The sequence below is a fragment of the Halichoerus grypus genome, chromosome 4, assembly GCF_964656455.1.
Source record: "Halichoerus grypus chromosome 4, mHalGry1.hap1.1, whole genome shotgun sequence".
In the NCBI taxonomy this organism is placed as follows: domain Eukaryota; kingdom Metazoa; phylum Chordata; class Mammalia; order Carnivora; family Phocidae; genus Halichoerus; species Halichoerus grypus.
This window is the reverse complement of record NC_135715.1, coordinates 189,528,974-189,545,145: the sequence shown is the minus strand read 5'-3', so window position 1 is coordinate 189,545,145 and position 16,172 is coordinate 189,528,974. Positions and strand designations below refer to the sequence as shown.

General features: G+C 42.1%; 1 protein-coding gene across 1 annotated transcript in view; it reads left to right on the top strand.

The window, feature by feature from the left end:
* Nucleotides 1-16,172, top strand: part of DRC11 (dynein regulatory complex subunit 11) — a 145,368-nt gene that overhangs the window by 13,709 nt on the left and 115,487 nt on the right. The window contains exons 4-5 of the mRNA XM_078070013.1: nucleotides 1,672-1,863; nucleotides 3,958-4,029. Of these exons, the coding sequence (XP_077926139.1) occupies nucleotides 1,672-1,863; nucleotides 3,958-4,029 (264 nt within the window). The remainder of the gene's footprint in view (nucleotides 1-1,671; nucleotides 1,864-3,957; nucleotides 4,030-16,172) is intronic.

Here is a 16,172-nt window from a genome sequence, read left to right as displayed (position 1 = left end):
ATATTGCCGTCCAGTCCTACATCTTTAATGCTTAGTATTTACTCTTGGGCCCTCTGTAAATGTTCAAAAATGAGTAGACCACTCAAACCCTCAGAAGTCTTCAATAAGGGCTATAATGATTTTCAGAATGACAATATGGAATCTAAAGGAAATAATAATACAATAATAACTAATATTTGCAGGACACCTACTATCTGCTTAAGCTCTGGTACATACCTTGTGCGGTTCAATGCCGACATGATATTCATTCTACTCTAACCTGCTGAGTGCATTATTGGAAATGTGCGCTCACTGAAAATTTGAGGTGATGAGATCTCACTGAAAACCAGACTCTGAGGAATTGTGACATGAAAGAGCCCCTCAAAGGGAGCCAGGGCACCACACTGGGGAGCAGAGGAAGAGGGTCAGTCTTGGTTCAAATTGGCTCTACCCCTTAGTAACCCCGGGAGCTCGTGGCAATTCTATTTCTTCTGTCAGCCTCGGTCTTAACTCTTGACTGGTCACAAAAATACCCACCTTGGGGGTTGCTTTGTGAATTTGCCGAGATTCTCTATGAAAAGCCTCTGGCTTCTGTAGGGTCTCAGTAAATGCCCCTTTCCTTTCCCTGCTCCTTCCTGGGCACTGTCTCCCCCACTCCCACCCCCACCCCCACCCCGGGGCCATTACAGAGAAGACATCATCATGGGAAACAGGGGCCCTGGTGATGAATCGGAACACCCCACACTTGGGACCTCAGGGTCTGGCACCATGTTCTGATAAGGTGGCCATGCTGCCCTCTGAGACCTTGGCAAGGATTCAGCCCATGAGTGGGTGTTTTCTGATTCAGAAGGCCTCTCCTTTCTGCCTCTGTCCCTGCATGAGGCTCCACCCAAGCCAGGCCACATCCCCAGCTTCTCCCGAGCCCCAAGGACCACAGAGAGCCTCACCCCTGAGCCCACTCAGAGCTCTCACAGGGCTCCGGATGCCCCAACAACCTTGCTCTTGACCCTCCTCAGGAAATGTCACAGCCCCGCACCTGGCTTTGCCTCCCCTAGCCCATCTGAGGTCCCCAAAGGCAGCATTTTACCGCATGAGCCCTGGTGTTTCTCTAGTCATAAATTACCCATCCCATTTGGATGTTTTGAAATGCAAATTTGTAAGTACTAGAAGACATTTCACATATAAACTGAATACTCTTAAAATGATTTTAACATTACTCATATTTACTAGATAATCCTGTAATGGATTTTGAAGTCAGCATTTTACCTCATGTGTATTTTACATTTTAAGTTCTCATATTAAAGATGTGCTTTTAATTTATATGTTTCTACTATTAAGTTAATAAAACATGAATAGCAATTTTGAGTTTTATTGAATCCATTTTATTGGCATTCCTGGTATAATTTGCTGCCAACCTAAAATATTGTGGAACTAATTGGTATTTTGTTCGGAATGGTAGAGGAAAACTTATGGGGTTTCTTAAATCAGGGACCAGAGCAAGAGCCACGGCATGTTATCAAAATTCACATAATTAATGAGTGAGATGGTTAGTATTAAACCACCATCAGACTCTTTATCAACAGTTTGGGAACTCCTAGCAAGGTTGTGTTAGAAGTAAGCACATGATGTATATGGGATCAACTGATAGAGTTAACATGTTTAAACATTGATTTAACTTGAAAGTTTTCACAGAAATACACCGTAAAGGGTATCCCCCTAGAAGAGGCTGTTAAACTAATCCAGATCGCTGAGAGAGCACGGCAAGGTCGCCTAAGAGCGATGTTCATGAAGCAAATCTTCCTCCAAGAATACAGAGCAAAGCAAGCCAAGATACTTGGCGAGAAAGTCGCCGACGTGGGAGCCGCCGCGCTGCAGATTCAGAAGGTGCGCGTGTGGTGTTCGTGGAGCTGGGGACAGGTGTCTTAACACAGCTAGAGATGCACCCCAGGGCCAGGGGTGAGCTCTGAAACCCGAAATCCCAAAATCCTACCTTGAATAGAGCTGGATTTTAAATTCCAGAGAGATTTTTTATCTTACCCTGGAGAAACCGTTAACTAAGCTTGGTCGTGTTTTTTAAGATTTTATTATAAATAGGTATAAATGCAGGGCATTTGGTTCAGATATTTTTAAAGGTCATTGATAATTGTTGGAAAGAATGTGGCTCAAAATTCATTGAGGATTTATATCCTCAGTGTGTATTCACACACACACGTAACCACAGAAAGGGAGCAAGGGTCCACACCTGCTGGCTTGCGCAGGTGTGTGCTGTTCACAATACCAGTGACCGTCACTAAGCACCAGGACATCGGTGTTCCCTTTAGAAGTGGGCCTGAGGTTTCCTCCCCAGATGAGCACTGTGGGTTTGCACCCATCTGTTCCCAAATGGAGGCTAAGGTTGCTTGCAGGAAAATGCGGAAGCTGGCTTGTGGGACAAATGAGAATGAGAAGGGAGGGAAGGAAGGCACCGGGACACAGACCCCAGCCAGAGAGTCAGGACCCCATCCCTGCTGGGCTCTGAATGGGGATGGAGAGGGGGGGCAGTGGAGGCACCCATAACAGACTGTTTCCTTTCAACTTTCTGTGAAGATAGGAAGTTGTAAACAAGCATCTGAGTTCAGAGCTGAGTTGTACCAGTCTTGGACGTGACCATGTTCTATTTCCCCACATTTTAATGACAATTTTTCTCTTAAAACTATGAAGCACCACCCTTAGATCTAGCCCCACACTCCTGAACTCTGGAAGTTTCTCTTGAAGACACCCAGGTAGGGGACTCTCGCTAATGAGACTTATAACCATTTCTTCTCTCCCGGCCCCACCTACCTTTATGGACATAAAACATTGTGCACATTTGAGATGTATGACGTCATGATTAGATAGACATATATATTGCAAAGTAATTATCACCGTAAGCGTAATTAAAACATCCATGGCATCACGTAATTACCAGTTTTTATAGTGAGAGCACTTTAGATCAACTCTCTTAGCAGCTTTCAAGGACACAACATGGCATTGGCTATAGTCACCACGCTGTGCGTAGACCCCCCAGAACTCATTCATCTGAAAACTGGAAGTTTGTACCTTTTGGCCACTTTCACCCATTTTCCTCACCTCCCAGCTCCTGACAATCCCAAATCTACTCTGTTTCTAGAGGTATTTTAGATTCCACATCTAAGTGAGATGATATAGTAGTTGTCTTTATCTACGACCTTTTTCACTTAGCATGCTGCCCTCAAAATTCATGCATGTTGTTACAAATGTCAGGATTTCCTTCTTTTTTTGGCTGAATAATATTCCGTTATGTGTATATACCACATTTTTTTATCCATTCATCCATCAACTGACGGGTTGTTGCCATGTCTTATCTATTGTCAATAATGCTGGGATGAACATGAGGGTGTAGATATCTCTTCAAGACAGTGATATCATTTCCTTCAGATATGTATCCAGAAGTGGGATTGCTCGGTCATAGGGTAGTTCTGTTTTTAACTTTCTGAGGAACGTCCATGCTGTTTCCACAGTGGCTGTGCCGGCTTGCATTCCCATCGGTGCACGAGGGTTCCCCTTCCTCCGCATCCTCTCCAACACCTGTTGTCTCTTGTCCTGTGGATGAGAGCCATTCTGACAGGGGAGAGACTGTCGTTGGGCCAGCAGTGGGCTGTGTGGTTAGCCGATTTGCTTCTAGATCTTGGGCGAGTGTGGGTGAACGGGACTGCCTCAGGCGCCACTTGTCCAGAAGGGCGGCGCTGGAACAAGGCTCCATGGTTGGGTCCTCAAACAGTGAATAGGCCATTTCTGTGACTTGTTCTTTCTTTAAAATTTTTGCCTGTGATCACAGAAGAAAAAATACTCCATTAACGCACATGCATGCACAGCCTTGACTGTGTAGTCATTATACTGTTTGAAATGGGAGAAAGGGTAGGGTGGTGTTCTCTTTAATTTTTTAATGTATGAGACAAGTAACCATTTCTTTGCTTTTAGGTCTGGCGAGGTTTCCATCAATGTAAGAAAACCGAGAAACAGAGAGAGGAGGAGATGATATTCCTGGGTATGGTAAGTCCTCTTGCAGACAGGATATGCATGTGGGTTTCTTAAGACTCGTGTCTCCCTTAGAGAGTTTTTGTGCAAAGAGAGGAGAGAAAAATAAATGACCAGTGACTTAAGAGAATGGAATTGCCTGTCCTGTACAGAAGTGTGCCCCGGGGTGGGAGGGCCACACAGAGCGGGCGCGTGTCCATTTACACATCTCTGTTAGAGTACGTGGACCGCCCCAGAAGTGGAAACAAGCTATGAGTTGCTCACAGTATGCCGTTCCCTCGTGATGTCTGCTCTGCCCTCTGGTAGCGTTTGTGGTCAAGAGAATGGGTTTGCCCCAAGATAGCTGGCTGTTTTCGGGTGATCTCCACAGTGAGCACTGAATCAGAGTTGAAAGGGTACGTATTAGTGGTCCGTTGCCGTGTGACAACATTACCACATTTAGCAGCTTGCACACACACTCATCACGTGTCCCTGTGGGTCAGCGGTCTGGGCTTAGCTGAGTCATCTGCTCTCGGGATCTCGCAAGGCCGAGGGCCGGGTGTCATCGGAGGCCCAGAGGGGGTAAAATCCACTTCCAGGCTCGTGTGCTTGTTGGCAGGACTTAGTTCCTCGTGGGCTGCAGACCGAAAGCCTGTTTTATTTTGCCAGTTGTTTGCTGGAGGCGGCCCCCAGCTCCGCATCGGGTGGGCCTTTCCATGTGGCCACTTGCTTCATCAGAGCTGGCGAGGGAGAGGGGGGATGCCTACAACCTCATGCAGTGACCACTGAAGTGGAGTGTGTCACCCTTGCCCTGTTCAGATCGGTTAGAAGCAAGCATGGTGCACACCAGGAGGTGGGGATCTGTGGGAACCATCTTAGAGTCTCCATCTGTTCAGGGAGTTTTCTGCATTGTCTGCAGCATCAAGCCAAAGGCCTCTGAGGAGGTCTGGCTTGTCCCCTGCCTGAGCGCCTCCTGAACGTAGAGCCCCTGCTTCCCAGGGCTGCCCATTCTGTTCCATTTTAGAGGCTTCTTCCTTTCATTTACGCGAAGCCTGCCCACCTGTAGGTCCCGCAGCCTGGCTGTGGTTCTGTCCCCCGTGGCAACTCAGAATGTGTCTGCTTCCCCGTCGCCTGACGAGCCTCCAAGGGTTTGAAGGCAGCTCTCGAGCCCCCTATGCCAACTCTTCTCAGAGCCAATTACCACCACCGATGGTGACCATTCTGGGGAGCCTTGCTTCCTGACCAGCTCACTTTCTCTAAAAAGACATTACAATTTAAAGGAAAAGCAAGCCTGTTACCACATTGATTGGTGCGTTGGAATGATCTACATCATTCAGGGCTCCATGTTTAACGCCAGGATAAAAACATCGCACGATAACGTTGATAGACACAGTGACCGAGTCTTTGAAAATGCTGATCAGGAACCAAACTCTGGTGAGGCTAAAAGAAGAAAAGAAAACACATATATGTTGTATATAACCACAGACACCAATACGTTAAAAAAAAAAAAAAAAAAAACCTACTAGATAGTATCATGAGTGACTAAGGTCACAAATTAGAAAATACTGAACAGAGATTATCTAGGGAAGTCTGAATATCAAAGCAGACCTAAGAGGTAAAATACCTCAATAAACCAATCACTGCAGCGATTGCTGGAAATGTTTTCCGAGCGCCGGGGTTCGTTTGGGTCCTGTGAGAGGTGGGGGCCAGGATGGAGTTGGACACGCAGGTCATTTACTGGGAGGAAGGGAAGGAGGGACAGAGAGGCCCGGGAGCTCCGCCGGGAGGCAGGGGTGATGAGGCAGGGGCGAGGCAGAGGGATGGGGAAGGAAGAGCCAGCACGATAGCACACTTCCAAAACAGAGGCCGACACCATCTTTACAAATCTATGCTGATAAAAGAGAACCAGGAATGGGGATGCCCAGTCTGGGCAAGGACCCAGGGACCAGGGTAGCGCGGGGACCGCTCGCGGGAGTTTAAGTGAGCGCCCACCCGCCTGAGGAGAGTTCGTCTCATCACACACATTAAACCCCTTATGCCTGTTTGCTCAGAAATCCCAACCCTTTGCAACTTCTTTGCTGAAAAAAAAAGAAGGAAGTGAACAAAATTTATAATATATAAATATTCATATCAGGGTAGTTTTATAATTGTAGATTGATGCCCAGAAACAGTTCATACAGTTAAAACACCCCATTGTATATCTTCAGAAGTGATGTTTAGAGTTTCTCTGTATGGTGCAAAATGTAAAGTATGAACATGTGATCCTATTTTTATACTTTTACTTATTCTTGCATTTTTCTATAATCAACGTGTATTTTATGTCTAAAAAATTAAATAAAATACATGTTCAAAATTTTATCAGAGGGGAAAAAGATAGGAATCATGGTTTAAACAATTTGTAGCTTTTTTAACTGAAACTTCATGTAAGAGACGCTGAGCTCTAGGAAACAAATTGAGGGTTGCTGGAGGGGAGGTGGGTGGGAAGATGGGGTCACTGTGTGATGGGTATTAAGGAGGGCACTTGATGGAATGAGCACTGGGTGTTACATGCAACTGATGAATCACTAAATTCTCCCCCTGAAACTAATACAAAAAGAAACTTTAAAATTAAATAATATCAATTCAAAATACCTTTTCCCAATTCTGTGTACTTCTTATCAAATGTGTATCTCAATAGGACAAAAATCAGGGTTTAAGATTTTTCCTTTCTTTCTATTTGTAACAGTTAATACGCTCAGAGAATACTGTAAGAAGTGAAAAAAAGTAATGTAATTTATACTTTTTTAACCAGTGTAAGGATGTGGGTTTCATTATATTACTCTGCTCTTTCTTTATGTAAGTTATATTTGCTAATACTGCACTTCATCTTCTCACTTTTAGAGAAATCAAGTGGTCTCCAGTGTGTGGTTGATCCAAGAGCAGGGAGGCAGTCAGCTCCGTCGTTCTGTGATCAGTCATAAACATGTCCCTTGAAACTGTGGTTTCCCATCAGGTCTTCTTGTATAAAAATATTAGATGTTCTTTTCTGAGATTTTAGGATTTAAAAACATTAAAGGATCTTATCGGTGATATTGTTAAATATAGAAAAAATGTAGTTCAGTCCCACATTCATGTCACTTTCATCAATTTGATGATGGCACATTCTGAATAACAAATGGTGTGGCGAATACACCTGGTCTTGGAATGTCTTGTATCTCCCTTCGGCCCCGCATCCTGGACCACTCCGCCCACAGCTGTGACCTCGGGGCACTACCTCTGTTGTCAGCACAGAATTTAAAATGTGACTTATTTTGCTTGAGAAAGGAATTCAGCTCCATGTTCCAGACACTTGGAAGAGCATAGTCTCCCGGTGAAGGGGCATGGGACCGCTGCATGTGTTTATAAAGTCTCAGTTGTGACGGCCCACCTTTATTGGTCACAAAAATATGGTAAATCATACCTGAGTATGCCTATATGGTTTAAGAAACACCTTGATCTTGATCACCTACATTCTTGATTTCCCTTTGATCTTCAATAAAAGATAAGTCAACATTTATTTTTGGGATTGAGACCCTTACGGACTGCAGCCCGTCCTGTACCGTGCCGTTGTTGGGGCACGCTGTGAGAGCCACGTGGGCAAGTGGTCTCTTCCAGCTATCGCAGATTATAAATATATCTATATATTAAGTAGGCTCCAAGCCCAGTGCAGAGCCTAAGGCAGGGCTGGAACTCATGACCCTGAGATCAAGACCTGAGCTGAAATTAAGAGTCAGACACTTAACCAACTGAGCCACCAGGCGCCCGGGAGATTTTTATGATTTAACACATTTGCTGGGTGGCATATTATTTAGTCATAAAAAGAAGGAAATCCTGGGGCACCTGGGTGGCTCCATCAGTTAAGAGTCTACCTTCGGCTCAGGTCATGATTCTGGGGTCCTGAGATCGAGCCCCACATCAGGCTCCCTGCTCAACGGGGAGTCTGCTTCTCCCTCTCCCTCTGCTCCTCCTCCTGCTTCTGCTCTCTCTCTCTCTCTCTGCCAAATAAGTAAAATCTTTAAAAAAAAGAAGAAGGAAATCCTGTTGCATGCTATAGCATGGGCAAACCTGAGGACATTATGTTAAGTAAAATAAGCAGTCACGAAAAGATAACTACCATGTGATTGCACTTATCTGAGGCACCCAGAGTCGTCAAACTCAGAGAAACAGAATAGAACAGTGGCTGCCAGGGGCTGAGGGAGGGGGAGAGGGCAGATGTTGCCCAGTGGGCATGGAGTTTCGGTTTTACAAAATTAAAAAGTTCTATAGATCTGTTTCACAACAATGTGAATATCCTTAACACTACAGAACTGTATCTTCAAAAATGACCAAGGTGATAAATTTTGTTATGGCTTTTTTACCACGATTATATATATATTTTTTAATTCACCAGGACATTGAAATGTATACTGAAGTGGTTCTATAAGAATCATGAATATTCGCTAGTGGTCAAAAAATACAAATTAAAAATTAGAGGAGATACTGTGTTTCCTTGAATCCTGATGTCATCGATTGTAAGATGCATCATGATTTTTACAAGAAGATACTGTCAAATAAGCCAAAACACAACCTTGATTGTAAGACACATCCATCCCTATTTTCAGATACATTAAACTAAGAAAACTATGCATCTTAGAATTGGTGAGAATAGGGTAAGTTCTTTCTATCTTATAAGCAAACAAAAAAAGTTTTTTCAAGTTGTGATTATTGACAAGAGTGAGAGGAGATGCTGTTTCTCCTACATGAGTTACATCAACTCGGCCTTTCTAAAAGACCGTGAGCAAGGTGCCCCAAGTTCGTTAACATATTTAAATCTCTTCGCCCCCCACGCTCTATTTCTGTCTTAAGGAAATCATCAGAAATAGAGATTTATGTGCATGGGAGTTTCCTACAGTGTTCTTTTTAATAATGAAAAATTGGGGATAAAACCCATCAGAGTAGGGACGTAGTTCCATAAGTCCTGGTGGACCTACATTAATGCCGTAGTGTACCACCATGGAAAAGCATGTTCATGACTAATTTTTGATGACATGAAAATGCTCGAAGTGAAAATTCAAGGTGTAGCATTATACATAGAATATGATTTCAACTAAATATATTTACACATCTATGCACATGCTAAAGAAAGAAAAGATACCACATTCAAATAGCACTCTTTTTTTAATGTGGGGACTTCAGAAGATTTTTTTCTGTCTGTATGTGTATTTTCCAATATGCTTAAATTTTACTGCAATAACTGGAAGAAAGTACACATTTAAAATGAAAGCAAATGGCTGTAGAATCATATCAGTTTTTTTCTCCTGAAATCTCCACACCATTTAGTGCCTTCGGATGGGGAGATAGACAATGACACAAATTTGTTTCTCTGTCCCACCCATCAGAGGCAAATAGATGCAAGATGTCATGATAAACACAATGGTTTACTCCACTTTGTAGTTTCAAGACTAAACTAGCAGTCAAAAGATTCAATCTAAGATCATCTAAGTTTGACACGAAATTTTATGTTAATAGTTTGATTCAACTATTTCCTTTTCATTTAATTCAGCATACATTTACTGAACATCTACTACATGTAGCATTCCAGAAACCTGGGAATGGCCCAGCGCTCTTCTTCATCCTGAAGTCTTAATTATTTACACTGATAGCACACAAAGATAGAATTACATGTTTATTACTGTAATTTTTCTGTTTTACTTTGGAGTTTGTATCTACTCAGCTCAAATCAAAGAAGTCTGTATTAATTTTTCAGCAGTACAGAGTTTGGATACTATAAAGAGACCAACTTACCTGTTTTGTGTTAAACGTAACTTTCTTCGGTTTGCCTTTTTTTTTCCAAGTACGTCTTGTCCTACTAGTGTGTGTTCTATTGAAATTTTACACCATTGAGAAATATATGGATTCAGTTCTTAAAAGAATGGTATCTTCTGTTCTCTGGCTGATAACCATAAAAATCCATTATCCCAAATCCAAGAAATGTTTTCAATTGAATCTACTTCCCACTACGTCACTAATGAAGATATTGTCCACTCATTTTAAAATTTTACTTTTCCATTATTTCATTTCATTACATCATGCCAATGAATAAACCATTGACTTATCTGATCAAAACAGTATTTGTATGTTTGGGGAAGCTTGGTGTGTTTCCAGGTATTTAATAACTGAAACCAGAATAAGAGCAAGAGACATCATTATGCCTCCCATCCCTGACCAAATGTTTCCTTTACCATTGTCATACAAATTATTTTTTTGATATTGCCATTTTAAATATTTATATTCTAAAATCTACAAAGGAAAATAAATAGCACTCTAAAAATTCATGTGCAGTTATTTTAATTGGCAGAGCCAATGGAGTGGATCGAGTGGAAGGAAACTTAATGAATGTAATACATTTCCTTCTGTGGATCTCTTTGAAATAATTTGTCCTACAGTCATGCCCATCATATATTTTATGTTACCCTGGAGCTAGCAATGTTTTCATTATAATAAAGAACACTGGGGGACACTTATTAAAGAGGAAGAACCATCACTTTGAAATGAGTCAACAAAGTCCTCAAAGCACCATAAAACCCTGCTCACCTTCAGATTCTAACATCAGACAAGCTATATTATCATCATTTGCTGGTCAATTTGGTCTTTCTTATTTTGGAGCTTGGGCACCCAGTGAGCTCCCAAAAGGCAGGTCCCTCAAAGGCTCCCCTGGGGAAGGTGGTTCTTCCAGTGTCCTCCCTAGTCATGGGCTCTTCTTTGGCAACTGCTGTCAAAGCCAAAATGAGTGAAGAATCAAAATGAAGTGCTCCTTATGGTCACACTTTAGTTCCAACCAAAACCCATGTCATCCAGCGTGGTCGTGTGTATTATTCATTATAGTTGGCTTCAAATGACGTTTGTTTCTAGAAATAAATTTATTCTCAAAAACACGGATTTGCCATTACATGTGGGGTTCTGTTTTGCTTTGTTTCAGTTTTATTTTACTTTTTAAAGGCAAAAGAGTTGTTCCCTAAGTGTCTCTGGGGGAGGCAGCATCTTAGAAATGAGGGCATGTCTTCAGGGACCAACTTTGAAGGGTTTGCTCCGCCATGTTGATGAAGAACCAGGCATGTGGGGTGGCCAGCTGGGAATGTGCACCCAGCTCTACCATGGAGGGGGTCAGTGGAGGTCCTTAGAGCAACATACTTATCCCCCCTCTGAGCCTCAGTTTCTTCTTCTGCAAGAGCAGGATGATGCTACCTATTTTGCAGAGCTATTAGAAGAGCTTCAAGAGAGATTACAGGTAAAGGGCCTATCCCGGAGCTTAGGGTAGGATATGCCTTCAAGGAATCATGGCCAACATTGATCTTCTTGGAAAATTACAGTACACCATCACAATAACTGAATCGTGAAGAAGTGTGATAACTTTTCTGTGTAACGAAACACAATATATTCCAAAATAAGTTGTTGCATAAAATACACATGCCACCAATTTCCAAATATGGAACTCTCTTGGCCTTCGTTATTTGCTGCTCAGATTTATGAACTTGAAATTAGTCTGTTAAAAGTAGGATCTCCAAAAGCAGGGGAGCTGGAGCAGCTCACGTGGTCTGAGTCTAATCCAAAGTCACCTCAGATAGCTGCGGGTGGGGGGGAGTTCTGAAGATCCCGAAGGCAGGAGGTGCTGCCCACCCACCACCCACAGTATGTGTGTTGCACCAGAAAAAAGTTCACAAACCAGGAAAGGCAGTGACTTTGGTACACGGGTGCATGAAAGGCTCTTAGGCTGAGCAGGGAGATCCGAGCTTGAGGGAGGACACTGTTTTCTATTAAATGGGATTTTACAGTCTAGTTACTTGGGAACTTTCAGTTTGATGTTAAGTTGTTACTCTTGTGATTCTGCTTTACTCTCGTCCCAAGTCCCCAGATCATCGGAAATTACATGACAAAAAGAATTATCTTCCTTACCCTCCCTTTGTCGCCTGATCCCAGGATTTCTTTACCTACATCCTAGGGCAGGACGTTCGTCCTTATCTGTCTTAGATTAGGGTCCATTACACAGTCAGTTAATGTAGCAAGTAGAGTGGTTAAGGCCATGATCGCTGGAGCCAGCTTGTCCGCGTTCAGATCCTGGTCCTATCGTTTCCTAGCTGGGGGAATTTGGGTGGTGACTTGACTTCTGCGTGCCGCGTTTTCCACATAGGCGAAATGGAAATGGTCGTAGCACCTCTCGCATAGATTTGTGTTAATTCCTAAAGAAATTGCTGTCTGTAAAGCATTTAAAGTAGCATCTGACACATTGCACACAGTGAGCACGAGGTGAGCGTTAGCTGTTACTTTTCTTCAAATGGTTTAATATCATGGGTTTAGATGTTCACATCATTCATGATTCAAAAATGCTTACTAATTGCCAGGGTTTTTTTTTTACGTATTTAAGTTAGCTAAGACCAAAAAGGTCAATGTCACCATGTTGGCAAAGGATGGAAAGACAGGCTCTGTCCTATACTGTTGGGGGGAGAGTAAGTAAATCCTGTAACATCTTTGCGGGGCAGATCAGCAATATCTATCAAATTACAAATGCACGGTTTCTAAAACGTATGATCTATAGTACGTGTAAAAAAACACACCATTTTCAGGGGCGCCTGGGTGGCTCAGTCGTTGAGCGTCTGCCTTTGGCTCAGGTCATGACCTCAGGGTCCTGGGATTGAGCCCCACATCAGTGGAGAGCCTGCTTCTCCCTCTCCTTCTGCTGCTCCCCCCTGCTTGTGTGCTCTCTCTCTCTCTGTTGTCAAATAAATAAATAAAATCTTAAAAAAAAAAAACCACTTTCAGACAAAATGGGTTAAGCCAGAAGAAACTTACCAGTGGAGAGACCCAGCCAGCCACAGAAGGTCAGAGCAGAGATGCCAGAAATAGACCCCACGGGCCGAAGCCCCAGTCCGCCCGGGCATGGCTGTGCAACACTGGGCGAGTGCCTTGACCCTCCGGTACTTCAGCTTCCTCCCCTATAAAATGAAGATAGTAGGGCCACCTACTCATAGGGTATTAGGAGGAAGAAATTAGTTAAAATTTGTGAATCCCTTAAAATCGTGCCTTATGACCTAGAAGTACCATCATCCAAGTGTTTATTTTAAAAAAATATTCCAAGAGAGTAAAACACAAAAGTAGCTGATGAAGCTTCTATCACTAATCAATTGTAAACTCAACTTGACCATTCTTGGCCCCGCTCCTAATTTAGCAAATCTTAAAATTACTAAACAATTTTCAGAAGTTAGGCTTGCGGGCTAAAAAAATTTTTATTATTTAATAGTTTTGCACCCACTAAAATGGTGGCATCCTAAAATAAGGACCTACCATAACCAGAGGGCCCAAGCAAACCATTGCCTGTGGCTCTGCAGACAGTTTTTCCCACTTCTTCTGCCGGGTTCATCTTTATAAGTAGGTATATTTGTGTAAACGCAGACATATAAATATAGATGTGTTACTCTAAATGAAATGATGGAACAAAATGGCTTATTTTCATAAACTAAGGAACACCACACCCACCATCTTGAAATGGATCAGCTGAAGAGCAGCCCCCTCTCCGCAGCATGAAACATTCACTCCATGTGCAAAATTAGAGCAAGAAGCCTGTGGCTTCTTGGGGAGTGGGGAGCCGGCTGAGCCTGCCTCTAAATGCTTCCTAATGAACACCAGTGCACGCTGTGTTCGGGAGGCGCTGGGGCTAATTAATCTCTGCATTGACGACAGCCAGAGACTTCACAGGACGGCCATTTGCTTGGAATAGATGCTTTTCCTTACCCTCCCTGCTCCAACTTTGCCTTCAGTGACAACAAAGCACCATGAGGAAGCAAAACCCCCTCAAGACAATGAGCTTCTAGAGAACGCTGCCAGCATTAAATCACTCATCAGCAAGTGTATTTGTGACTGATAAATTGAACAGATTTTCATGTGGACAAATGTCCATTTTATCTGACTAATTTGAACAAGGATTTTTAAAGACAAAGCCCATCAAACATTAGATAAGCATTTTAAGTTAATGGACCGTGGAGTCCTATTTCCCCACAAACCCGGGAAGCATCATCAGATGTCCTATTTTTACAGCAACATCAATTATTAATATGTATATTTTTGCTGACAGAGGACCTTGCTATAAACGTAGGTTTCGCTATCCCGTTCCAGGTCATTAACTGTGGAAAGCTTGTAAATATAATGGTTTATTCACATGGGAAGCCTTCATTAAGATGCATTATTCTACAGCTGATGTATTTCAATATATAGTATATTATCATGTTCTCTATTTCCCTTTAATATTCGTAATTTATTTTTAAATGAGTTGCTGTTTATGCGGTGAGTTAACAAATTTGAATTCCATATGACCAAAGTTGCTAACGAGGAAAAGATGTTTTAGCCCAAAGGAAAAGCTGCTCATTAACATAGGACCTAAATATATTATAACCTTTACATTCAAAAGCAACTAGAGAAAGAAGCTACAAATGACCCCAAATGTATTTTTGTCAGAGAAAGTCTATATCAAGAAACATGCATGAATACACACATATTAACGGCACAGCATGGTGTAATAGGAGAAACACAGAACGGAAGGAATCGGGAAACCTTATTGCTAGCTTCTTCATTAACGTAGAATGACTTGGGAGAGCCACTTAGGCATGATCCTCAGTGTCCTCATCTGTTCAATGGGATAGTCACGTCCTCATTTCTACCTCCAAAATGGATGTGAACATCAGTAAGGAAACGTAGAGGAAGAACGCAGAGGACAGAGCACGGGCCACTGGGCTTGTTACAAAAATCTAGTGAGAGCTGAGAGATTTCTCTGCTCCACTCAAAGATCATGGAAACGCTAGGAAGTTTGCGGAACACTCTGTAGTGTTGAACAATTGCCAAGACCCAAATCAGAGTCATCCACTCACTGCTTCATTTTTAAGGGATGAAAGGGGGAAAAACCAGCTACAATATAGTTTATACATGTACATCTGTGAAAGAAATCTGCTGTGTATTACCATAAGAACAAAGTAATTGGGGGTGAAGCAATACCATATGATTAGTTGATAGAGTAGTGAATCAGAACATTAATGCAAAACTTCAAAACAATTTTGCACATTCATTACAGACAAAGAAATTTGGGTCATTTGTAATAACGAGCCATTTTAACATCTTCATGAAAGCAATGAACTTTAAAATAGTCATTGCAGAGATCAAATAAAACTTGTTCTGTAAATTATAAACTCCCACTTCATATGTTTAAAATGTAAACACTAGGAATAAAAAATATCACCTGAAAGATATAAGAATTGGATACTTTTTAAAATGATTAAATAAAGGAAATTTCTATCTCTTTATTTTGGCACAAGATACATAATATAGTCATGCCTTGAGCGCCTGCATAGAGAGGGAATTTAGATCATTTGTTGTGAACGTTGTTCTTTAAAGTGATCCTATAATCTTCATTCTAGTTTCACTTTTAAAGCAGTTTTAGCATTTTTTCTACCATAAAAGTTGTACATTTCCATTATACTAAACTCAAACAAAGTATTATATGTGTAATTTTTTTCATCTTTTTCACGGACTTTGTGTTGTTAAGTGGGTGCTGTATTCTAATGGCATCTCGATTGTGGTTTCTAGTTGACGGTCATAGGTATCTCTTGGAGATTGTGTGTGTGGGTGGGTGTGTGGGTGTGTGTGTGTGCATGCATACTTGTTACAATTACCTATTTCAGCCATTTTGAATCTATTTTAATATATGGCATCAATTGAGTCTTTAAGAATATCTTTTTTTCCAGTTAATTGATTGAAATGTATAATTTTGTTAATGTCCTTTGTAAATGTATGTCCTATACTTGAATTTTGTCCTGTATTTGTTTCAAAGCTTTTGAGATGAACTTTGATGTTTTTCTCTTATCCCTGAAATTTTCCTTGTACGGTAACTCCTAGCACTCCTGGGTTCATGGGCTCAGACTTTGGTGCACCTGACGTTATGGTGACAGTCACCATAACAACCGCAGTAAATGCACGGAAGCGTCACTCAGTGCCAGGCTCTGGAGCAGGGCCTCACATAGAGGAGGAAACTGAGCCACACCAGTCTCAATCCTTTTACAAAATCACAGAGGCAGCGGGTGGCTGAGCCTCAACTCGCACACAGGCTTCTGTCCCAAACCCCAGAGCGTGGCTTTAGATCA